The 27067-nt window shown below is 37.4% G+C and overlaps 1 protein-coding gene across 5 annotated transcripts in view; it reads left to right on the forward strand.

Moving 5' to 3' along the window:
* R3hdm1 (R3H domain containing 1) overlaps positions 1-27067 on the forward strand; it is a 96937-nt gene that overhangs the window by 17689 nt on the left and 52181 nt on the right. For 2 of the 5 annotated variants that reach the window (XM_051204131.1, XM_051204135.1), the window contains exons 2-7: positions 9554-9762; positions 10284-10494; positions 15630-15671; positions 16151-16240; positions 21288-21402; positions 22339-22417. In XM_051204131.1, coding sequence (XP_051060088.1) covers positions 10324-10494; positions 15630-15671; positions 16151-16240; positions 21288-21402; positions 22339-22417 — 497 coding nt within the window. In that variant the 5' untranslated portion in view covers positions 9554-9762; positions 10284-10323. Of the gene's footprint in view, positions 1-6496; positions 6563-9553; positions 9763-10283; positions 10495-15629; positions 15672-16150; positions 16241-21287; positions 21403-22338; positions 22418-27067 lie in introns of those variants that run through there. The other 3 variants (XM_051204133.1, XM_051204136.1, XM_051204132.1) reach the window with 2 other exon arrangements.

Genomic DNA, 27067 nt, shown 5'->3' on the forward strand with positions numbered 1-27067 from the left:
ACCTGTGATTGTACTGTGCCTCTGGGTGAAAATGACATGTCCTGGGAGCTTCACTATCTAAGACACTTTTTGAATCTCCCTTAATTTGTTAGTCTAGGAAAAAAATATTAATATTACTACTACAAAACACTAGGCTCAAAATCAGTTATTAACTAGGATATAATAAAACAAACATTTAAGTTTAGAAAGACAATTATACTAGTGATAAAAAATACTTGATTAACAATTCATTGAGAAGCTGTCAATTCCGTATAAAATAAGATCACATTTAAACTGAGTTGGGTTTATTTGTGTGGTTTTGTTATTGTTTAGGACAGTAGTATCAGTAGAACTGTGTAAGGATAACCTAACAAAGTTGGTCTACAGAATTGGTCACCAGACTGGCTTGAGGGAAGTCTGGAAGCCATATTATAAGAGAGAATTATTGAAAACATTAGGTAAATTTTAAAGAAAAACAGGACACTGATTTTGAGATGGTTAAAATTAAATTCCCCTGATCTTTCATAATAGTTGACTAATGGTTTGTTGGGATGAGGCACATAGGCCACCCAAGCTTTGAATGGTACCAACTTTGCAAAGTTTCTGAACTTTAACATAGAATAAGCCCTTATTCCAAAATTGATTACTAGATACTTGCTATCATCTCCTAGTGTGTTTGACCATCATCCCCAAAACTTGTAAGGATATTTGGTGAAGATTTTTCTTTTGAGACAGAGTCTCTCCATGTAACCCTATCTGTCCTGTATTTCCCAATGTAGACCAGACTGGCCTCGAACTCACAGAGATCCTCCTGCCTGTCTTCCAAGAGCTGTAATCTCTTCCCAGATGGCCCTAGCTTGTATGAAGTTGGTTTAAAAAACAAAAAGCCTATCATACCAGTATACTCTCCTTCAAGTTAATCTACATTAGATGTTCAATTATCAGTAGAAAATGTTTGGTGAAATAGGAAGGATTGCAGAGGAAGGAAAAATAATTGGTTGAACAATTTAATAGAAACATGTTTATCCTAGAGAGAGAAAAATCACCCCATTGTTTTGTACCTTGGTAGATTCAAGTGTGAAAGAGTTTCTTTGTAATTTTAAGAGGATTAGGAGTAGTTTCTGCGGTACTGGGTGGCTGTGTGAGTCTTTCACTAACTGCAAGGTCCTGGACCGTACACAGGGCAGCACAATCTGAAAACTCCTTGTTATTTCTCTTTATAGACTGTTCTCCTAGGACCCAGTATAATTAACTCATACTGCCTCCTGAGTATTATATACCCAGGCACTTCGAATACTGTTGGGCAGTAACATTATTTATTCCCAAACACAGATGATTACATTGTGCACATAGATGATGTACACCACTGTAGGGAACTGACTGTTTACTGCCCGCCTACACATACCAGAGCAGTTAATACCCTTTAAGTATAGCCACATTTAACTATTGCATCTTTTTTAAAATTAATTTTTATTTAAATTAAAAACAATCTTATTTTTATATACCGGTTAGCTATTGCACCTTACCTTTTGAAGAGCAAAGTTGAATCTTTTTGTTTTTAATAAAATATCTAAAATAGAACTGTATTTATAACAGCTTGTTTCTCATTAAAGCCTAAGCTTTACCTTGGCTTAACTTGTTGGTTAGGCTTCTGCTTCATCTTCTAGGGTGGAAACCCTGTTTTGCTTGCTTTTTTGTTGTTCTTGTTGCATTGACCTTCTGTTTCTCTTCTTTTCAGCTGTCCTATTATTCTGTTTATAACTTCCAATGCTCATCTACTTTCTCTCTGTAGAATAGAATCTACTTTTTTGTTGTTACTCATTTCTGTTTTGTGTGTATGGGTGTTTGTATTAGTGTGTCACATGCATGTGTGCCTGCTGTCTTTGGAGGCTAGAAGAAGGGGTTAGATTCCCCTGAAACTAGAATTTCTAATGGTTGTGAGCCCCTCTATGTGGGTGCTATTACAAACAATGTTGCTATAAACATAGTTGAACAGATGTCCTTGTTGTATGAATGTGCATCCTTTGGGTATATGCCTAAGAGTGTAATTGCTGGATCTTGAGGTAGACTGTTGACCAATGGAATCAAATAGAAAACCCTGATATTAACTCACACACCTACGAACACCTGGTTTTTTTTTTTTTTTTTTACAAAGAAGCTAAAATTATACAATGGAAAAATGAAAGCATCTTTAACAAATGGTGCTGGCATAACTGGATGGTGGCATGTAGAAGATTTCGGATAGATCCTTATCTATCACCATGCACAAAACTTAAGTCCAAATGGATCAAAGACCTCAACATAAATCTACCCACACTGAACCTCTTAGAAGAAAGTGGGAGATATCCTTGAATGAATTGGTACAGGAGATCACTTCCTGAACATGACGCCAGTAGCACAGGCACTGAGATCGACAATAAGTGGGACCTCCTGAAACTGAGAAACGTTTGTAAGGCAAAGGACATAGTCAACAAGGCAAAATGGCAGCCCACAGAATGGGAAAAGGTCTCCAACCCCACATCTGACAGAGGACTGCTTTCCAAAATAATACAAAAGAACTCAAGAAGCTAGTTACCAAAACACCAAGCAATCCAGTTAAGAAGTGGGGTACAGAACTAAATAGAGAATTCAATAGAGGAATTTAAAATGGATGAAAGACAATGTGCTCAACATCCTTAGCCATCAGGTAAATAAAAATCAAAACAATTCTGAGATGCCATCTTACTCCTGTCAGAATGGCTAAACTCAAAACCACCAATGACAGTTTATGCTGGAGAGGATGTAGAGAAAGGGGCACACTCCTCCACTACTGGTGGGAGTGCAAGCTTGTGCAGCCACTTTGGAAATCAGTATGGCAGTTTCTTACGACAATGGGAATCAGTCTACCTCAAGATCCAGCTATTCCACTCTTGTTTTTGGTGTTTTAAAGGCAGAGTTTCTCTCTCCAGAATTTTCTGGAACTTGCTCTGTAGACCAGGCTGGCCTCAACCTCAGAGATCTGCCTGCTTCTTCCTCCCAAGTGCTGGGATTAAAGGCATGCACCACCACCAGTAGCTCAAATCTTTTTATTTTAAACTGTCATTTTTTTAATGGTCTTTCATAATTGGGCCAATATTTTATTATCTTTATGTTTGACACAGAGACAAAAATAGTGTACTAATTTGAAGTAACAATTTATTAATTTAAAGCCAGTCATATTTTTGATCTAAGAAACTGCTCAGAATTTAACACTTCATCTCTGTCTTAGACCTCTGTCTTTCCATTTTGATAATGTCTGTATTGGGGGGGGGGTGTCACAAGTACTCAGAAAAACACATTTCTTTAATAGCAAAAATAGATAAGCATTATTACATTAATTTCAGGTAATGAGTTATCAGGCACTCAAATCTTTTTAATCTAGCTGCAGGGTAACTATATATTCAGCAAGGAGGAAGTACTTGAGATCCTGATATTGTACCTCAGTAGGATATGTATGTGCAGGCCCCGAATTCAGTTGTGAACCTGAAAAAGATTTTTATAAAAATTGCTACATGAGGACTGGTAAGATGGCTCAGTGGATAATCCCATGGTAGGAAGATGCAACTCCACAAAGTTGTCTTGTCCATGTACGTGCACACACACAAACATACACTATAAATGGATGTATGTATATCGGGGGAGGGATTCCTATGTGACATCACATTGAGTCTTAAGATAGCTAGAGAATCATTTTATCTGGACATGAGAATGGTCAGTATCCTAAAATATAAAATTATTACATATTTATACATATACATATAATAATACACATACATATAATAATATACATTATTACATATTTAGGGATGAATACAGCATAAATGACTGCATTACAGCAGGAGGCAAAGGACAGCTCAAGGCAGAGGATCTTGGCTGAGGGATTCCACATTATTTAGTCACAGTTTCCTTCCCTTTCTCATTTCTCCATTGTGCCATCCTTTGTCATCTACGTTCTGTTCAACAATTTTAAAAATAGAAAGATCAAGCCAAGCTGGGCTGTGGTGGCACATGCATTTAATCCTAGCACTTAGGTAGAGGCAGTCGGATCTCTGTGAGTTCAAGGCCAGCCTGGATACAGAATAAGTTTAAGTTGCAGGACAGCTTCCAAAGATACACAGAGAAACCCTGTTTTGAAAATATACGTACGTATGTACGTGTGTGTGTGTGTGTGTGTGTGTGTGTGTGTGTGTGTGTGTGTTTCAAATGTTAACCTAAGTTTCCCCCAAAGCAATCATCCCAGCTCAATTTATCCAGAAATAGTTGCTGCTTCTAACAAAGGGTAGAAGGTATTTTTCTCAAATAAAATCTTTGCTTTTGTTTTTCTTTTTTAATTGAGCTATACATTTTCCCCACTCCACTGCTCTCCTCCCCTCTCCCCTTCCACCCTCACCCCTACCCTGAAGCTCCTAATTTACTCAGGAGAGCTTGTCTTTTTCCCCTCCTAGGCTGATTCATGTATGTGTCTCTTTGGATCCTCTTATTACCCAGGTTCTCTGGGGTTATGGCCTATAGTCTGGTTGTCCTTTGCTTTATGTCTAATATCCACTTATGGAAAACAAAATCTTTGCTTTGAAATTATGGCAAGCATAATTTCCAGGCAGTTTTACTGAAAATTAGCAACCTGTTAAGAAACAGATGAGCATGCTGACATATAGAATGAAGCAAGCCACTTACGGTATAACAAAAACTAAAATGCTTCAAATAATTCTATTTTTAAGATTTAGAAATGAGTAGGTCTTATAAATTCAACATTCTGAAATTAGTGAAGAATCATAATTAAACATTTTCAAGTAGTTATTTTATTGTCCAGTAGAAGCTCCCGTCTATTATGAACAGTCTTATCTGCTGTGAACAGTGCTTGTTAGCAGCTGAGTTAAGTTGAACTTGGTTCTCAGCACTGGAAGGGTAAGAGCAAACTTTAGTCATCTTTAACTACCGAGTAAGACACAGAACCGTAATTTCAATGCTATGGCATAAATTACCTAAGCTGACTTTGTTATCCTGTCAATGTTGAACTGATTTAGAAAGGTTCCTTTCCTTTCTCCCTCTCTCGTTTCTGTCATGAGTTGTCAGATCACCCTTGTTGAATGGTCAGAGAAGTTTGTGGATTTATGTATCTTTAAGTCTATGAGCCTGAACCAGAACTTGTTTTCTTGTTTTGGGGGGGGGAGGTGCTTGTTTGTTTTGGAAAGGAATATAATAGTACTTACTCTATAAAGTCTGTATCTCTTGTCTTGGTGTTTGTCCACTTCTATAAATAAATAGCCTGGCTGATCTCATAAACGGTAGGATTATATACTTCTACAAGATGTTGTAGTGGCAAAGAAAAGTGATTTCTAGATAGTGGTACACATTAATTTTTTTTCCAATTAGTGCAGTCAGTATGTGAGCATTGATTGTCTGATAGGATCCATAGAGCATTTCTGCATGCTTGTGGGAATATGATCTTTTGTTAAATAGAAGAGGAAATTAAGGCAGATGAGGGGGGGAAAAGACTTGTCCCAGTTATTTTCAGTGTTTTATCCAAGAGACAAAAATAATGTTCTGAATTTTATTCTGTCTTCTCATGCTTAATGAACACCGAATTTCTTTACATTTGATTCCTTTTCTTGTTAATCGTCCTTGGGCTAAGGTAGACATTGAGCATCTGACCGCAGGCTGAGCTATCCTATGTCATAGCTCTGTCACTGTCTCCATCTATTGGTAAGAAGAAGTAATGCTCTTGCCTGAATATGCAGGCTTTTTTTTTTTTTTTTTTTAGCAGAAATAATTTAAGCAACAGTGAATTGTGCCCTAAATGCACCCTCTTTCAGTTTGAGGATTTTAAAGTGTCATGGGATGTCACCTTTTGGAGATGGGGTGTGTGTGTGTGTGTGTGTGTGTGTGTGTGTGTGTGTGTGTGTGTGTGTGTCTTTGTGTGGGTGGGTGTCTTTTAGTGATAATAGTTACTTAAAATTTATATATATTGTGAGTATTGTGGTACACGCCTGTATAATCCCAGTACTCAGGAGGCAGAGTCAGATTTGTGTGAATTGGTAGTTCCAGGACAGCCAAAGCTATATACTCTGATCCTGTTTTGAGGGAAAACGAAATCCTAAAATTATATATTAGCCAGATTCTTTATTTTATTCTTTAGAAAATGAGGTTGGTATCATGGTCCAAAAAATATTTTAATAGCAAGAAATCTGCAAAAATCCTGACAGTTTTTGCATATTGAGAATCTTGGCTTTTATGTCATTGCTTATGACTTGCTAATGAAGAGCTCAGTATAGCTTCTGATGCATCCCAGATATTCTGGGTGGTGACTGGCTAAAGGATTACTGACATCACAACATACAGCTGTTGATTTCTATTGTCTCTTAGCCCTCAGTAAGTGCTGTATTCTGCTCCTGGTGCCTGACTAGTCAGAGAGAGAGACAGAGAGACAGAGACACAGAGAGACAGACACACAGAGTCAGTCTGTGTCTGTGTTTCTGTAGAGGAGCAATGTAGTCAGTGTATAGACAATATGGAACACGTACCTTCAGTAACTCTGTATGATGGAGCAAGGGCCAGGACAATGAAGGTATGTGATTCTGAACTCATTTGTTAAATGCATATGGAAGGTAATCAAGAGATAAATTATTTTTATTAGTGGATATATGCAATCAAATCCAAAAGGGCATTTAATAATATTTATTTTTACAAAGATCTGTGTGCATTTAGATGGGTAAGAGTCATGTACTTTGCTGCAATAATGCCAGTTTCTCCCTATACCTTAGATTTAAAAAAGAATTTATGTCCTGTGGATAGTGCAGTTTACCTCTGTGCTGATTTGTATTTGTATATAGCAGATGCAGTTGCCAGTTGAAAATAAACTTGTCTTGTTCAGGTCTGTTTTAAAATGGATGGTTACATGGCTTTTTCAATGTTTCAATTTTCTTATGGAACAAATACAATGTGAATGGAATACTAACTGGAAATAAAGACTGAGCACCTTGACTTTCAAAACCCATGTTAATATCTGTGCCCTTGATTGGGGAGGTGTAGGAAATTTTTAAAGTGCTTAGGAAAAAAAAAATGTTACAAAAAGGAAAAATGCCAGTCTAATGTTTGAAATTATCTGATGTCTGAAAACTTTGCATCCACCTTGTTTTCTGGTTCCTCAAAACTGGGCTCTTAACCTCTTCTGTTATGCTAATAACGACAGCGTATCCCCAAGGGCTAAGTGGCTTGTTTATAAAAGAGTTCACTTGTGTTTTACCTAAAATTAGTTGAAATTTCAAGATTTGCAGCGATGGTATTTGTAAACCCCTTGTATAACAGTTCTTTTGTTCTTAAGAAATAACTCATTTGTTTTAGAGAACATAGGAAAATCACTAAATGGCTGTTTATGAATACTGACCATCATTTTTCTTCCTCTTGTTTCTCCAGTTATCAACTCTGTAATTGGGTTCATAAATAGACTAGTACCTATTATTGAAACTAGACTTTCATCAGCTGTATCATTTCAACCTCATGCTCAGAAAATACCATCACCATTTCTTCTTAAGCTTCGGATTTTTAAAATTTTATATTGAAAACTTCCAAAAAAATAGAAATTAAAATGAACAATATTGACATATTCTTAACTGCTCTCACCCAAGCATCCTAGTCCACCTTTAATCTTCCCCTCACCCGGTCCCCGTTCCTTTGGGGTTTTTTTGTCTGTGGATCTTTGCCTCTTCTCTTGCATTTATCTTCCCTCTTCCCTTTTCTTTCTCACGTTGTCTCAGGCCGTGTCCATCAGAAAACTGCTGATCGACTTAGTGGCTCACCTTTCCCCTCTCAGATCCTATATTCATTTCTTCTCTCCTCCTCTCTTTCCAACATTAACTGCTTTTCTTTCTATTTCCGTTTCTCTCCTGCCAGTTTCTGGCCTGTCTTTCTGGTGACCTGTGTCTGGCCACGTGCCCTCCTCCCTCCTCCATGTCCCACCTCTTTGCTTCTCTGGTTGTTACGTCTGTGTATGGCTCCTGCTTCCCACTACTGGTCTGGGGGGGGGGGGTGGTTGGTTTCCATTCTTCCCTCTCATGGCTCTTTCTCCATATAGTTTCATTGACTGTAGGTGCGCAGTTGATTTTAATCTGTTTTTGTTGTTGCTGTTTGGTCGGCAGCAGTTACTGGTTACATTTTAATTCATGTTAAATTCTGTTCTCTTTCAAACTGGTATGTATAAGAGTTATGATCCTAAAGTTATATATTTAAAATAAACAGACTTCTAGCTTTTATTCAGTTTTTTAAAACTTCATGCTTGGGGCATTATTATTGGATTGAAACTATTATATATTGAGAATATTTCTAAATGCTTTGTCTTCCCATGTTGTACATGAGTAGCTTATTAAGAGACAGATCTCTTAAATGTTTTTTCCTATTAAATTTTCAGGTTTATAGAAAGCAATTATAAATAAAGATACTGTAGCTAATTCCCTCTTCATAATAGTGTTGTAGTGTATTTTTCAATACCTTTATGACCTTTTTATATTATATAAATGCTGTTTTGACATAAACCCACCCCACTCCCACTGAAATCTAGCACTTATTACTTCTATGTTCTTTTAATGACTTTACTGCTTTGTTAGTATTTCCTTTATAAGATTAGATCCTTGATGAGGTGGAGGTGAAGTTAGACCCCCCCCCCAAAAAAAAACCAAAACATTGTCTCTGTAAACCTTTTCACTCCTCTGCAGCTAACCAATACGCATTTCAATTGATTTGTGTTAATTTTGCTACAGAATACAGCCTGACCATTCCTAATCCCCAAAACCAAATGCAAAATAACCTTTTTGAACAAAATGATGCCATAAAGAGAATTCTACATTTCATCTCATGTAAAAGGCAAAATAAAAGGAACACTAAAAATATAAATAAAACTACCTCCAGGCCAGATAGGTAGGTAGGTAGGTAGATGCTTAAACACCTTACTGTGTATCTGTGTATGGTTGGTTGGCTGGATATACATGCATATATGCACGTGTATATGTAAATACTATTTAAAGTGTATGGTGTATACGCCTGCTTGTCTATTGTATATGCCTACTTGTCTGTATATGTGCCATATGTGTTCTGTTGCCCAAAAAGGCCAGAAGAGGGTATCAGAGAACCAGGAGTTGGAATTACAGGCAGTCATGATAGTCATGCTGATAATGGATGCTGGGAAGTGAACCTAGGTCTTCTGCAAAAGCAGCAAGTGTTCTTAATCTCTAAGCTCCAAAATATGATGTGCCAAGATATACTGCTGTTATCCTGAATTATAGCCTTAAATCCATAGTTACAGTTGTGAGTGAAACCGTAGCTCTTGGAGTTTGAGTGGTTCATGAAGTAGAGCTGCCGTCGTCCGTGCTGCGCTCACTCGCCATAGTGCAGACTCCTTCCTCTTCTCTCCCCCTCTCTGCCTTTTCAGTCAGCTCTGTTGTCTCAGGTGACTCCTGGTTTATATAGCTAATACACTCCACAGTTAACAGTCCATTTTCCTGTCCTGGTTTTTTGTTGTTGTCGGTTTAGGTTTTTAAATATTTTTTGTTTGTTTTAATCGTAGGCTACCGAAAGGTATGATATATTTGATCCAAGACAGTCCATTTCAGCCCCGGAATCTACAGTGGTGACAAGGACATGGGACTCCTCCTGCCAGATTACTGTTGGTTCAATACAATTGACATCCTGGCTGACAACTGTGAAAAGGAACCTTGGGTTATTTTATTTTATTTTTGTGGAACACCACAATCCCAGATCCATAGGACACATCAGGTAATATTCTTCTATTTCTTTGGATGACCCTGCCTATCTTGGAATTGCTCTGTAGGCTAGCCTTGAACTCACAGGGATCTTTCTGCCTCTGCCTCAGGATTAAGGGCATGTGCCACCACTGTCGAGCCAGGGCAATTTCAGCTTGGAATTTTAAGAATATAGGTGTAAACTGTGGCAGGGAAATACATCTACTATATGACAATAGTGAATACTCAAAGTACAGGAGGATGTGGGGCAATGTTCATAGTATTCCTTGAAGAAAGATACTGTAATGTTGGTAAGTATACTTAATTATTTAGCCATCACTTCCCATTTTGATCTAGCTCAGGTCTCTTCTGACTGTATTGTGACATTTTAAGGAACATCTACTCTAATATTATAGTCCTTGAAGGTAGGAATTTTGCTCTTGTGTGCATTCAGCATTATTCTAGGAAGATAGAAGTACTTAGCTAATATTATGTAGAAATTGAATGTAAAGAATGCCTCAAACTAAATTAAGATTACTTTTCTTTTTTGCCAAGGCTTCAAGTTCCCTGTAGAATTCTAAAATAACCTTTGCTAATGAGGATGTCTGATATTGTTATTATAAAAGATGAAACTGAAACAATGAAGGATTTGGAGGCAGAAGTGAAAGATACAACCAGAGTTGAAAATCTTATTAAATCAGAAAACTATGGGAAGATTTTGCCAGAGAAGAATGAACATTGTATTGACAACAATATTGATTTGCAGGTAAATAGAGTTTTCTCCATGGCTACAAATACCTAACATTCATTGTATAAGTATGCTTCTTTTCATATGGAACTCACTTTTCACATTCTTCATTTTTTGTTTATTTGTTTTCAAGATAGGGTTTCTCTGTGTAGCTCTGGCTGTACTAGAACTCGCTCTATAGACCAGACTGGTCTCGATCTCAGAGATCCATCTGCCTCTACCTCCTGAGTAAAGATGTGGGCCAGCCACTGCCCAGCCGTTTTTCACAATTCTAAAAGGGAAAGTTGACTCTTTGGTACAGGTTTACTTGCTTATTGTTTAATTGTCTGGACAGCTTGCTGAGTCTTAGGTCTTTGATTCGATTATATGCGTCACATGATATGATTCTTTAAATTTGTATGCAGCCATTATGTTTTTATTGGCTTTCTACCTTTACATTTCACTCCTCTTCCTGTGCTGTGATTGATCACAATTTAACCTCAGAGCTCTTAGAGGTGATTGAAGTAGACTGGTCAAACCTGCAGAAGATCTACTAGCATAAACCGCCCTCTAGTGGTTTCCCCGTCCACATCAGCCATTTCTGAGTAAAGAAGCTTGTGGGGAAAGGGCAGATGTTACCTAATACTTTTCTTGGCTGTGCGTACATGGTAATTTAGAACCAACCATTGAGGCTTTTAATTCCTGGCAGAGATTGGAAACTTAAGTTTGAGGAAATAGTTGGACATTAAGTGTACATTTCCACGATTTGTCTAGTATGGCAGTCCCAAGAGAGCCACATGAATTATATGGCAACTCAGGCATCCTAGGGAGAATGTTCTAGGAGGTAAGAGCACTAAACAAGGCTTGGCTTCTGGCTCATGTCTGAGAGCCTCCTTCTCACCATCTTTTAATGCTACATAACAGATGATACCAGCCTAGAGGAAATGTGCTTGGATCCTGTTTGTAGGTGTAGAAAACCATTTAATAAGACTCTGACATTGTACTCTTGTGAATTATTTTTCAATGCTTTACTTCAAAGGGTATTGGCTTGAGGGAACAGGTAAGAGACAACAAAGTAATAACAATCTCAAGACTGTTAAGAGCAGCTCAGGAAGCCAGTCATGGTCAGAAGTAGAAGGATGTGGTATTGTAGATCATCTCGGGTACATTTGAAGTTTAAGTCTAGCGTGGGCCAATTCTTTATTAGGGAAAAGAGAAAGCACAACCCCGTAAGGCATTCCTGAGAGTGGTAGAGTAGGCAACAGATCTCTTAACTGATGAGACAGATGCAAAGTGAAGTGTAGGCCAGGCCAGGTCCAGAAGAAGCTGCGGTGCCTGTTAGCATACCAAAGTGTGTGCTTTCAGGGTCTCACAGTGTCGCAGGTGCCTCTTCCGAGAGCCCATGCTGGCCTCCTGGCAATCTCAGCTCTTCCCCAGCCTCTCACTCCATTATGACCCGACTGTTTCAGGGATGTGTGTCTTCTCTTGTGTCGTGTGTGTGTCATCGTCCCCCCCCCCCCCCCTTCCTTTTCCTGGATTCTCTTTGTCTGTCTTCGCTCTCTGGCTTGCTTGTCATGGCGCAGTCCAGTCTGTGGCCTTGTCCCGTGTTTGACTTTGTCTTTCTGCTGGGGACTCTCCCAGTTGCCTGGGGCGTTTCTCTCCCGCATGTGTACAATCAACGCCTCCCCTCAGCCAATACCTACGCCACTTCTCGTATTTATCCCTTTGTTGTCTTTACCAATAAAGCTTGTTTTTAACATCTCGATTTCAACATAACTTTTGTCTTTTAAGCCTATTTAGATGGTCTAAACATTAAAGTTTAACACTTTAAAAACTTAGAATTCACTTTACAAAATAACATTTTATTCTTTAAAATTATTTCTACAATTTGTTGTTTTCAGTTGGTCATATATAAGTCTGGCGGGGGCATTTATAATCATGGAGATGAAGAAATGCTTGAGTGATTGTGCTTGTTGTTTTATTTTATTTATTTATTTGTTTGTTTGTTTCATCGGTTCTCTTAAGAAAACATGGTTTTGTCCGGTGGTTGTGGCGCATGCCTATGATCCCAGCATTCTGGAGACAGAGGCAGGTGTATCTCTGTGAGTTCGAGGCCAGCTTGGTCTACAAGAGCTAGTTCCAGGACAGGCTCCAAAGCCACACAGGGAAACCCTGTCTCGATAAACAAAAAAAAAGGGGGGGGGGGTGGATAAAACATTATTTTATTTTGATAGAAGTCGGCAGCCTGGCATTGTTAGTTTTCACTCCCCATTTTTACCTTTAGGTAAGTAACTGAATCCTTCTATTCTTCCACATAATTAATTACTCTTAATCCTCTCTATTGTACTGAAATGACATGCAAATTAGTAACCTGCAAGGTGTGGTCTTACTAAAAAAGTTTCAGCTGCTCAGTTTACTTTGTTAATAATTGAATGAAAGAATAAAAAGGAAAGGACATGGCGGCCTCTGGGTATGGTAGAAGAGAGAGCTTATCATAGGCATGTGGGAGTTCGTAGACAGGCAAGGACATCTGGCATAGTCCAGAATTGCCGTGACCATGTGGGGAAAGGGGGCGGGGAAGGAAGACAAGACAGGGAAATCAGATGCAGCAGATTGTATAGGGAAGGGTGTGCCAGCCAGGAAAACCCTGTTACAGCTAGACTGATTAGATATGTTAAGTAGGCACCTCAGCCGTTTGTTCTGGCTTTGAAACCTAACAATAATAAATTAGTGATTATAAATAAAAATGACTCCCTTCATGAAATAAGTACGTTTCTTCTAAATTGTGTGATATTGGACTGGCAATTACTTTATGCTAGCACACAATATACCCATGAAGATTACTTGGATCTTCCTCCGTTTTTTTCCAAACTCTAGTAGCTGGTATTTCTGCCAGTGTGCCATTAGTTTAAAACTGAGAATCCATTAAGAATGTTCTGTCTGTATTCTGCACCCATTTGTTGTCATTTGTTCTGTCTGTTCTTTGATGTAAACTGGATAAACTATATAAATTGGGGTTTGTCATTCAACTTTCTAAATTCTAATTCACTTAGTATTTCTCACTACTAGTAAAGGGCTTAAAAGAGTTGCTATATTTTTACTGTCAAAATAAGGTTCTGTGAAAGATGGAACGTGTGCTCCAAATAAATAAAACCTACTTTAAAAAATGATTATAAATCAAACTGTGAGAATTCCTATTTAAAGCCAAGTCTGGCTGCCAAACTGGCAACAGAATAAAAATAAATGAATGAAGGACATCTACTTTTATAAGCAGAGATAATTTTCTAGGCTCTGTTGTATGTGTTGGTATATATGGCAGATATTTTTAGTATTATATCGTATGATCTTTTACTATTTGATATGAAAAGGAATAAGTAATTTTAAGTAATAATGGCACTCTAGCACTTTACTAATCTAATGGTGTATTTGTTTCCTCTTGCTGCATAACATATCGACACACACTTAGTAAGTTATAATGACTTCCTGTTGGGAGCTTACAGTAGACTTACCTGGGTTCTCTGCTTCAAGGTGCATTCCTTTTTCAGCATACCGGAGTTGGAAAGTTGGCATAAGATCCATGATTCCTTGGTGGCCTTCTTTATCTTCAGTGCAAACAATGCATTTGAATCCTTTTAATCTCTCTGGCTTTTTTGTCTCAACCAAAGAAAACTCAAGTTTTAAGAGGCTCGTTTGATGGGTCAGACTTACTTCACTTTTTAAATTTATATCTTAGGGTCAGCTGACTAGGAGATGAGCTACTTCTGCAAAATCCCTTCATAGCAGAGCCCAGCTTTCTGTTTCATTAAGTAGCAAAAGGATGGGGAATCATCATTCTTGGGGATGTCTTTGGAATTCCATCTCCCTTGTCTGTATGGTATCTCTCACATATGTGTGTAAGTGGAATATGAGGTTACTGGACTGAAATTCAGATGTTCTTGGGTTCATTTTGACTAATTTCTAACAAATTTTGGACTGGGAGTCCTTAAGACCAGGCAGGAACTGTGTCTACTTTTGTGTGATTTACAGAGAGTGAAAAGCCTACTTGGCCAAGGGGAAAGGGAGAACAACTTGAAACTAATCCACCAATGTACAAGGAGTCTTCTTAGGCAGCATTCCTCTGTGCGAACATATTCAGACTATTTTTCTTGGATAAACAGTAGTTTTGTTCTCTCTCTCCTCTCTCCTCTCTCTCTCTCTCTCTCTCTCTCTCTCTCTCTCTGGCTTTCAGTTTTATTGTTACCTTGGTGATTGATCTACAGTCACAATTGTAAGAATACAGTGTTTTAATCTTTGAAGGCCTTCAGATCCAAAATAGAGGTTTTGACATTTTCATTCTCTTGGCCTGTGTTCCTATTGGCCTCACACACACGTCTTGAATATGTATTGTGTTTGATGCTGAATTGGCTTCCTACTACTAATGACAATAGATGCCAGGTCCTTAACCATATGAGGAGCTGGATTTGAGATGATAGATAGGAAGGAGTCAGAAGGAAAAAGTTTGAAATCTGGGTCTGAGTTACAGGTACTATAGGCTCAAGCACAGACTTCAGCCATTTACTTATGGGAGTTCTCTAATGATGTGACTAGTGAGTGATCTGATGGTTTGCTAAACATTTTTATTGGAGTCTGCCTTCTTTCTGTCATTTCTGCTTGTTGGCTTACCCAGGACCCAGAGAGCAGCTTTCATTACTAAAAACTGGTGGTGTGTTCTTCATGTTTTACTGGAAAGGCTCAGCAGATGAGTGATGAAAGAAGTATAGACTCCGACTCTTTCTCTGTATTATTCAAACATTTTCCTTAGTGAGGCAGAAACTTTTCTGACTTAAGCTAATCGAAATTGCTCAATGGTTTGGTGTGACCGCTTACGCCAACATTGGTGAAAATTTTGGTATAAAATACTGAAGAAGTGTACTTTATTTTGATATGAACAACTCACCTTCAAAGTTCCGTGTTGTGTACATTTAACACAGAAATTTGCTGATTTAAAGAAAATGCCAGTCCACAGAGGGGTTTAGTATCTTCTCCCAGTGTGCAGCTGGAGGAATCAATACTTTTTCTCTAAACAATTTTTTATTTCCTTGTTTAGCAAATCTGAGGTTTAGGTGTATGAATTAAGAAGCAAATTTTCTGTTTGAGTGTGAAATTTAATAAAATCTTTCTTATTATATATTCAGCGGCCCCTGCAGTCATTTGGACAGACAGGAAAAAGGTCTAAGGTATAGTAACTATTTGATGTGCTGGCATGCCAAGGCCTTCCTTCATGCTTGATGAATTCTTGTTTTCATACAGCACTACATTCAGTTTAGTTTTTTTCATCTTTGGTTTGGGGCAGAAAGCTTCTTTTGTTTTATTTGGGTTTTTTTTTGTCTTGCCTAGTCGCTTTTGTGCATTGCTTTTAATTATCCTTGGCGGGTTTTTTTGTTGTCCTTATTTTTTAACTATAGAGAAAAATTGCTTTCTCACCATTTGTTGGATTTGAAATTGGAATTATGCCCATTCTTGCTATTGCTGTAATTTTTAAAACTTCGATTGTTTATTTTAACTTTCAAGGGGTTTCAGTGCTATTTAATGATATATCTAACTTACATTTCATCTCGTGGTGGAAACTAAAAAGAAATTTAGACACTCTCTAGGGGGCTTTTGAATATGCCCTAGTTTATGAAATGTAGTGTTAATTTTAAATACTTCTCTTTAGTCAAGCTCAAAGTTAAAGCTAGTTCGGAGCCTTGCAGTGTGTGAAGAATCTCCACCACCCCCTGCAGCAGAGATATCACAGGAGACCCAGGTAAACAACAACAAAGCAAAACAAACATTATTTGAAGCCGTGGTGGAGCTGGAGACATTCTTTGATATGGGTCAATAAAAGTTTAGTGTGAATGTATTCTTTCTTTTATATCTAATAAAGGAAACTGATTTGACAATACTTGTTAATGAAATCCAGATGAGTTAGGGAAACTCTTCAGTCTGAGGCTTACAGTAGAGATTCTTCTTTTGGGAAAACATGTGAGACTTTACAATTACCTAGGAATGTAACTTTAAGAAAGTTATAAATTAGCTGGTGGTGGTGGCAAACTCCTTTAATCCTAGCACTTGGGAGGCACAGGCAGGCAGATCTCTGTGAGATTGAGGCCAGCCTGGTCTACAGAGCCAATTCTAGGACAGCCAGGGCTAGGCTACACAGAGACCATGTCTTGAAAAAAAGGAGAAAGTTATGTTATTATTCAAAAGTATCAATATTAAAGTAATTTCAGTGATTATAATTATGTTATAATTTCCCCTTTAATTTTGTGTTTTGGATATTTATTGTGTTCTTATTATTTCTCTGGGAGCTACCTCATCTTCTGTTTAATAGTTTAGTTAGCTTGAATACATAGTAAAGCCAGTGTCCATTTCACGAGTCTTTAGTAGTTGTCTAATACTTCTGTTGGTTCTTATAAAACATAAGATAATGGGATTCAGGCAAACTACTGAGCTTGAAGCCTATATTCTTTCTAATGCTTTGACTTTTTCATGTTAGCCGTAACTGCAGATTGCCTTTGCTTGGTGCGATCTACATGGTGCTTTTGGGTCTGCCGATGATCGTCAGTGTGGTTAACTAGGGCTGATAGTGAGTGACTTCTACTTTAGAAGAGGGTTTAGGCAACTAAAATTAAGTTTCTAAAGAAACAAGGCAACTAGTACTTATTCAAGAAACTAGGAAAAACTTTTTAAAGGAAAGGTCATGGCATGTTGTACATCTATTTTAAAATTGGAAATGTCGTACAGGAGCGGTGGGATCCACCTTTAATTCTAGTACCCTGGAGGCAGAGGCAGAGGCAGAGGCAGGTAGATCTCTTCAAGTAGGCTGTCCTGGTCTGTAAAGCAAGTTCCAGGCTACCTAGGGCTAAACACTGAGCTCTGTCTTAAAAAAACTTTTTGTCTCAAAAAAGTTTTTTGGAGCAAATGTCACTTGTACGTTTGTTGTTCAAGTAAGCCTTTTCTGCTTTCCTGTGGCTAAGTGATGATCTCGAAGAGAAACTGTAGATACTAAAGTTATCTGTCTGTGGCATGCTTATAATGTGTCTTTACAAATCACTATATTTTATTTCTCACACATGAGAAAGGGGAAATTTTACAATAAACTGTAGGTAATAATAAACTAACTTTAAAATCTTTTTTGATAGTCCAAGTATTCAAAATTCATATGTGATTTCCCCCCCCATTGGAACTAGATATGTATGTATTCAATTAATTGTATTTAGCAAAAATATTTTCCAAGGAAAGTCAGAAATAATGTCAAAATATTTTACTGAGTATAGTTGCCTTTAGATTACTTTTAAGCTAAGCCTCTGGGTACTTTGTTTTACAGAATGTGGTTGCTTCATGTTAAGGATTACATGGCTGGGTGATAGGAAAGTTAGTGAGTTGTGGCATATTCAGAAAGGGGAAAAAAAAAACAATAAAATTGTTCTTTGAAATAGCAGTTTTAAAAAAAAAGTTGCTCCAGCTTAAGGGCTGGAGAAATGGTTCAGCGGTAAAGAGTACTGGCTACTTTTCTAGGGAGGGATCCAGATTTGATTCCCAGCACCCACATGCAGCTCCCAACCATCTGTATCGCCAGTTTCAAGGGATCTGACACTTCTTCTGGTCTCCGTAGCGCCAGGCATGCATGAGGTGCACAGATGAACACGCAAAACTCATACACAGAAACATAAATGAAACAACTTTAGAGGAGTTTCTTTTCTGTTTGTTTGTTTATTTGATTTTGCTTTTGTTTTTTTAAGACAGGGTTTCTCTGTAGAACAGCCCTGGCTGTCTTGGATCTTGCTGTGTAGAATAGACTGACCTCAGACTCAAGAGATCTGCCTGTCTCTGCCTCGCTAGTACTGGGATTAAAGGCAAGAGCCATCCCTGCCCATCTTGGAAATTTCTTTTATAATTAAGAATAAAGAATATGACGTGTGTTTTGAAAGTTCATTTCCTCATTCTGTTGACAAAATGATGTACTTTCTTAGCCTCGGCATTAATGATCCAGGGAGTTTGAGGAAATAGGAAGGAGCTGCCGTTCAAGAGTATATTAATACAGAGATATATTAATACCATCCGAGAAAAACTGCTGTGACCTTTTTTTCTTCAGTTTTCGGTTTATTTTACGTGAAAAACATTGGGGGCAATGGGGCTTGTTTTATGATATATTACAGAAACCTATGTAATAAAAATTCCTCTGAAATGTATTTGCTAGGATATTTGTTGGCTATTAATATATATATATATTGATCATAGGTTGTATATTACATTTTAAAAAGTTACACCACCTGTATAAGATGTAATGGCAGAATTCAGTTATTCCTCTTACTAAGCTATTTCTCAGTTTCTCTTAAACAATCATTTTTGTTTGGTTAATAATCTCTTATTGCCTCTCTAAAAAGTACTTAAAAAAAAAAAGTAGAAACCTCTTTTGCATGCCTTGAGTTGACTAAAATGCATTTGAAAGAAAATAAGTGTTCTGCTATCTGTTCTCATCTTTGATACAGTTTCCAACAATTTTTCCCCATGGTGTGTTAATTTTTGATGACTTAATATGGCATAAAACTCATAGGCTTGAGAAGCAATTATAAGAGAGATACCATTCATGTGTGACAAGAGTTTGTAATAGGGAAATGATCTTCATTACAGATGTCCTAAACGTCATACTAAAGTGTAAGGAAATTGCAGCTGCCTATGTATATGTTTGTATTATTTATAGTTGGAAAGTTTACATTGCAACCTTCACATTCAGAATGGGTTTTCTTTATTCAAGTACTCAAAACAGGGTAAACGGATGACAATAGCCTTCTCTACTAGAGTTGTAAAATACAGTTTCTCTTAAGTAATTTAATATCTATAAATTAATACCTACAACTCAGACGAAATACTACAGAAGCAAAATCTGCTAGTCATTGGAAGAACTGTACAGTCGGGCTGAGGACTCAGTGTGGAGTCTTTTCCCCTACATACATCTTATTAGATTATCCACCTAAGTAGTAAGGAGCTTCAAAGAAGTAAAACTCCTAAATGTTTTCCTAAAACATAATTCCATAGCTATTTGCAAATATCTGAAAATTATGGGAAGAATAGAAGCTGGGGGGAGGGAAGCTCAGAAAATAAATCAGTCACAAATACAACATAATGTGTTTGATAAGAAAGACAGAAGGCATCCTGGTAGAAACTTCCAATAGGTGGTGTTTACTGTGTGTTCTGAGCATACAGTATCCTCAGCCCCTGAAATTCAGAACATGTATGTAATGGAAAAAAACAATGAATAGAAGAAAAGAGTAGCTAATTATCTTACTGTTGTATATATAACCAAAATTCTACTAACGGTTGTTTTGAAAATAATTGTATGTGTGGTGGGAAGAAGTTTAAGAGAAATTTTTGCTGGCAATAAGTTTGAGAATCCTGATGTTTGTATCCTTTGTGTTACTGACCACTTCTGCTACTAGTATCCAGAAAAGTTAAATAATTAGCAAAAGTGATTTAGTCTAAGAAAAAGCCACACTTTTATCTTTAGTTGAAATGGCCAGAAGATTATTGTTTATTTCTTGTAATTTTGCCTGAATAAACATAGCTCAACATGATCTTTGCCTTTCAGGGTATATAAATTAATTTTCTAGTAATCTCTTCTGGCTCTAAAATTGCTTTAATAACATTATTTTCAACATAAGATGACTCTCCATTTTGGTCTTCGTTGATACAACAACTTTATAGTTGTTACATATCAGGAAGAAACAGAATCTTATTTGATATCTTTCTAAAACAGCTGTGTGGTGAGTAAAGGAGGCATAGGGTTACATAAATCTCAAGTGAGAAAACAGGTGCAGTGATGTTGAAAACTTTTCTTATTACATTTTTTTTTTTTTTTTAAATCAAGAGAAAGAAGGGAGTGTGCTTATGGGATATTCAGAGAATCCGACTTGGGCTAGCTCCATTGGTAGATTGCTTTCAGCATGCACAGAAAGTCTGGGTTCCATCTCTAGTGCCACAAGAATCAGGTATAGCATTGTACTTTTGTAATCCCAGCACTTGGGAGGTAGAGGCTAGAAGATTAGAAGTTCGGGTCATTCTACTTTATATAGCAAGTCTAAATTGAGCCTAGGACACATTAGACACTATCTCAAAAAGAAGCTGAATGTTGTTAATTATTTTCTTTCCTGGTAGACAATTGATAATTATTTTCCTGGTTGATAATTGTTGTAAGCATCTCCAACTGGAACAGTAGGTCAAGAAGACCTGAGTTCTGACCTCGAGGGTGTTTTGTAAATATATACACTAAAAAGTGTAACAGGAAACATTTATTTTTTCTTAAACAATTTTGAAGGTCTGCTTTAATTCATAGATTAAGATGAACATATTTGGTGTAGTTTTGGTTTTGGTTTTTAGACAGCGCCTTAGTCTGTAGACCAGATTGGTCTCATATTCAGATATCCACCTACCTCTGCTTCCTGCGTGCTTGGATTAAAGGCGTGTGCCACCATGCCTGACTGAACAAGCTCTTTTAACCTTTTTTCTCAAGACATTTTTAAAGTTTTTTGTTTGTTTGTTTTGAGATGGAGTTTCACTGTGTCGACCAAGCTGGCCTCGAATTCATAGCATTCATAGATTTGATTGTCTCTGCCTATGAGTGCTGGTATTAAAGACCTGTTATACTACACCTGGGTGAAGTTGACTTCCAATTTAGATGCTATAATTGGATAAAATGAAATTTTCTTGTCCCCTTTGTCCTTCATACAGTTTTGAGTTACTCAGGAAATGTCAATACTTAATATAGAATTAGTTTGTATTTTCATGGAGTAACTAATTTTTCCTTTCAACAGGAAAAAATTCAAATCCAGTTAACACAATCATTTGAAAAAGAGGAAAAGCCCTCAAAAGATGAAACAGATAAAGAAAAAGCCAGTGATAAGTTGCCCAGAAAAATGTTATCAAGAGGTTAGTAATTTGTTTTCATTTTTTACATAAAAGTTTAGTTCATTATCAACAATTTTTTACCCCTTGAGTAACACACTTCACATCTTTATATTGAGAATGGCATAACAGACTGGAGGAATGATGTAATATTTACTCATCTGGTATATCATGGTTATGTGTAATGCTAAGATTCTCCAACCAAAAATTATACATAAATCTCATTTACTAAGACTGGTCATCAAAATCTCTTTCTAGTTTCACTCATGTTCAAATGCCAGAGTAAGAGTTAGTGCTATATTGTTTCGATGCAAACAACTGGTGTCAAATTGAAAATATTGTTGGAAGTCTCAGAATGTGTCTTCATAGCAAGTTTTAAGAATCTTCATCATTGAGCACTACAGTTCAATATAAATGCTCTGTTAGTTTATAAACTCTGTTGTGTTGACCAGCATTACCAGGATATTGCATTTAAGCGTAAAAATAGACATGAGTATTTGGGAAGTACTTTGGAAGCAAACCTTTGGCACTGCATCTCAAGAATCTTAAATAAATAATTTTAGAACTAAAATTCTTCCAAGTTATTGTTTCTACTTAACATACATTCAAATGAATTAAGCTCTTTATATTTACTATAAGCAGAAATAAGGAAACATGCTTAAACATGAGAATATGAGTACATGAGGATCATTCAAGAAATCAGGGTAAATTTAGTCAGACATTAAATTTAAGAATGTGTATGTTCATGCACTTATATTAGCTCATGTTATGAAGAATATATGCAAGTTGAAAAATAGTGATCATCTGCCTTCACCATAAAGTTCATTTTCTTTCTTTGTCATTTTTTTTTTTTTCTTCATGGGGCTTCTCATTTTACTTAAGATAGACATAATGTACAAAAGGGGAAGGGATTTGTGTTCAAACAACTTTATACTGGGTTTTTGTGTTGTTGTTTTTTAGATTCCAGTCAAGAATACACTGATTCAACTGGCATAGATCTACATGAATTTTTAGTAAATACATTAAAAAACAATCCCAGGTAAAAATTAAATTTATAAGGTTTACATTTGTTTCTAGAGTACCATAATCTTGCTATATATGTTTTCATTATTGAGTTTGAATATTAGGTTAAGATTGTAGCTATATGGGATATAGCATAAACATTTTAGTTTCTTAGGACTAAGATGTTGGTCTACTAAATGCAGGTTTATAAATATCTTTGCATTATGCATGCTATAATGATGTGCAAATTACTCCTATTCTTAGGAATTTTCAGAAATAGAATGTCATCAATATATTTAGAATCTGAATTGGGATTTAGAGAGATTTAATCATGTGTATCTTTCTAGAACATCTTCCATCCAAGTAAGAACTCCGTATACTCAACTCATTATGCTTGTTCTTTCTTTATCCTATAAACTTCCAATCAAAAGCTTTTTGCACTGCTCATTTGAATCAACACTTGAATTGTGAAGTTCGTTTTGCCCAATGTAGGAAGTGATCACTTTTAAACTTTCTGCCAGGGGCCTTTGAGGATCCACAAAAAGGCTACCCACAGTGCACCTCACTAGTACTTTCGTGGGGTAAAATGTACCACGGTTGAGACCCTTCCCTCCAGTTACTAGCTTTGCATTGTGGCATTTATGTGGCAGCAGAATGAAGACGAGACAGTGTCAGTAGGAAGGAGCCTGGGAGTAGCGTGAGCAGTGTCTTTAGTCTCCCCGGGACTTGGTCAGTTGTGCTCCAGCTTGGTTACTCACTGCCGCTCTCACCCAGATTTTCTGTGTCTACTGCTCACTTAATTTTCAGTTTTGCACTTAGCCCCTGAAGGACATCCACCAAAATTAAAAATGGTCTCTTTTGCTATAAATTTGAAAGAAAGCAAGGAAGGTTACATGGGAAGGTTTGGATGGAGGAAAGGGAAAGAGGAAATGATGTAATTATATTACAATCTCAAAAAGAAATGACTTTTAGAGAGTAGTCTTATTTCAGTGAAGAAGCCTGAAGGACCATTGGTTTGAAGTGAATAAGAAGACAAACAGTTGTGTATGATTCTTTCTTTCTTGTTTCAATTCTGTTTCATAGTAGTCTCAGTAGAAAGATTCACTAGTTTACTGAAGAGAAACTTAATGACATTTTATATAAATATGAGGAAGATATATGGTATTCACTGTGTGCTAGAGACACATGCTAAATAATATATGTATAATGAATGTTGTAAAAGGCTGTTTCAGCTTCATTGAAAACCAGAGGATGGGCTGTTAAGAGCACTTCCTCCTCTCCAGAGGACCCAAGTTCAGTTCCCAACACCTACTCACATGAGCTGCCTGTAACTGTAGCTTCTGGAGATCTGACATCCTCTTCTGACTCCACAGGCACCCACATACATGGGTATATATCTACACAATGGTGTATACACAAACACACGTGCACACACACACACACACACACCATGTAAAATAAATATTGTGTGTGTTTATGTGTACAACAGGACAAGCAGAGCATTGTCATTGATATTTGTTTATTCTTCAATACATAGGGTTTCTTTGTGTAGTCCTAGACTCTAGACCAGGTTGGCCTTGAACTCAAAGATCCACCTGCCTCTGCCTCTAGTGCTGAAATTAAAGTCATGTGCCACCACTGCCCAATGTAGTTGACACTTGTAATCCCAGCACTTAGAAGACTGAGGAATGAGGATTGCTGAAAGTTACAGGTCATTGGACTGCAAAATGGAACCGTCTCAAAAATTTAAAAATGAAACATAAACAAACGAGCTGCAAAGGACCATTGTTTGCCTGTTTTTATGTCCCAGCAGATTTTGAAAGCCACTAGGATGTCAGGGACGTTTAGAAAGAGCTGTGAATGTAACAGTGCAACTGAAAACTGTCCTTGAAATGCCAGTTGTGTGAATTACCTAAGAATTACTGAGCTTGGCATGCTAACCTGAGTCATTGCCAGATTTTTAGACAGAATGATACCATATAATGAGATTGGTGTTTTTAAACAACATGGAGGGGGCGGGGGCTAGGAAAATTTCTTTGTCATAAAATACCATAAAGAAAGAGTGTCTAGAAACAAGTAGAGAGATTCTGGAAGACTCGCTAGTACAGTCTTGCAGTCTCTGCTACCCTAGAGACTGAGACACAGACCACGAGTTCAAGGCCAGCTGGGAAGCCTTGAAAATCTCAATATAAAGAAGAAGGCTGGGAGAATACTCAACTAACATTCATGAGGTCCAAGTTTCAATCCCTTTTAAGAAGCTTTTTCATTAATTTGTACTTTATCTTTGGGTGCCAATATGTAACACGAATAAATAAATGACCCAGAGACTGATATTGGGGTTCAAACTTCAAGCTGAAGTTAAGAAAAGCTCTCACTTCAAGCTGAGGCTGAAAGGGCTGATCCCTGCATAAACTATTCAAGCAAGTCTCAAACTGCTACATTTCCTCAGTGTGGCTGGAGAACTAATGCCTTTCCTGAGACCTGGCTTCTGTCTTACACACTTCCATAATGTTGGGATTAAAGGTGTGAGCTACAATTCTCTTTTGGACTGATTGACTCATACGTAGATCTGGGTGGCCTTGGACTCACAGAGATCTGTCCCAGGATTAAAGGTGTGCACCACCACCTCCTAGCTTCTAACTGCTGGGATTAAAGGTATGTGCCTGGCTTCTGTAGCTTGTGGCTGACTTTGCTTTCTGAATCCTCAGGCAAGCTTTAATAAATCATAAATAATATATCACTACAATCCCTAGTATGAGAGCAGAGGCAGGTTTGAAAGATGTTCAGGAAATAATCAAGTTAGGAGTTGATGATTATTTGAATATGGAATGCTACTGAGAATAGCATGTAGGTTTCTGACTGAGCTAATAGCCATCCAGTCTTGCAACTGAGAGTGAGCAGGCAGACAAAAATGTAACACGATGGACAATTACAAGGCTCCAGTTATCAAGGGGATGTGTCAGCATTGAGTTACAGATTCGGAAGTCCTCGGTAAAAATAAAGCTTATTGGAGGTGAGTTTGCCCAGAGGTAGTTAAACAAATGATAAGGACAAAATTATCTTAAAATGTTAAAATTAAAAGGTAGACATGAAGGGAAAGACTTGATCTCAAAAACTGGCAGAAGAATCCTGAGGATATTTGGCCTAGATGTCAGCCGGAGTGTTATAGAAATAATCTGCCTCCCCAGTAAGAAATCACTGGGAAGAAATTAAAAAAGGAAGAGGAGTCTGGCTGTGGCTAATACCTAAAGAAGCCGCCTTTGAATAGCAGATTTCACTAACTGGTATACAATTTAGTCTTATGCTGTCATCCTTAAATCTCTTAAGTCCCAACCCCACTTTACATTTTAAACAGCTTACACAGAGGCTCCCAAGTCTGGCCGCTTAGTTAGATGGCAAAGATATTGCCAGAATCATTTCGTAAGTACACCAGTGTTGCTCTTTCAAATAGTTATTACTTGGGGTCATCTCGCCTATCTGGGGTCTTCATGGCAGGCCAGCACTGAACAGTGATTATGCCCTTGTTCTGCTCCCTGGAGCTTCCTGTGTGGGTAGATCAGTGGTTCTTAAGCTTCCTAACAGTTCCTGGCGCAGCACTGACCCCAACCGTTACATTTAGTTGCTACTTCATAACTATAATTTTGCTTCTATTATGAATAATGTAAATATCTGATATGTGACCCCTGTGAAAGGGTCATTTGACCCCAAGGGTTGCATCTCACAGGTTGAAAACTTGAGGATGGTCCTCATGACTGGTCAGTCCTGGTAATTAAGATTCTGTATCCTGCCATCATAAATTTTGCTTATCTAACAGACTACATAATCTTTGGGGTGTTTGGAGGGAAGGTGTTCCCCTAGTTAGTTAAATTCTACTTTGTGGATTTAATGTCTCTTAAACATACCTATTGGTAAACCCTTCATTACATTCTATTATTTTGAGTTTCTTCTACATTAATGCAGCAGTTTCACATAAGATAAAACAACACAGAGATAAATAGATGTATGCCAAGTTCCTCACATTTGAGTTTAATAAGTACAATAAATATATTGTGTAAACTCATGGAGGAGGGAGCAAAACCGTGGGTAACTGTTGGTAAGGGTTTTGTTTTGTTTTGTTTTTATTTACTTATTTTTTAAGTAATTAGGGTTTGCTCTTATTTAGTTCTGTGTTTTTGTAAAGTACTCCTAAAAATTAACTTTGATAAGAGTTATGTTACACCGCTCTTTCTCACATGGTGCAGAAGCTTGACCAGTGGCACGAAGCACTAAGTAGGAGATAACCTGAGGGAACTTTTGTTTTTTTTTTTTCTGTTGGTTGAAATTGACATGCTATCTCTAAAAGTGTGGTTAACAATGACTAAAACCCTGAAAACCCATATATTATTGCTTCTTCTTTTAACTTTAAGTAGTTTTATGTCATTCTGATTGACATCCTTGTTTTTATAGGTTTAACAATAGCATATATTAGTTTATTTTTTATTTTATTAATTTATTGTTTATATTCCAACCCAGTTTCCTCTCCTCTCCTCCTGCCCCTCCCCCCCTTCCCGTTCCTCCCTTCTGCTCCATGGAAAGGGTGAGGCCTCCCCTAGGTAGTCTACTAAGTCTGTCCCATCATCTCATTGAGGCAGGACCAAGAAACCTCTCCACCCCCACACCCCTGGGTCTGGTTGGGCAGGGGATCTCT

The sequence above is a fragment of the Phodopus roborovskii genome, unplaced genomic scaffold (genome assembly GCF_943737965.1).
Source record: "Phodopus roborovskii unplaced genomic scaffold, PHOROB, whole genome shotgun sequence".
Classification (NCBI taxonomy): Eukaryota; Metazoa; Chordata; class Mammalia; order Rodentia; family Cricetidae; genus Phodopus; species Phodopus roborovskii.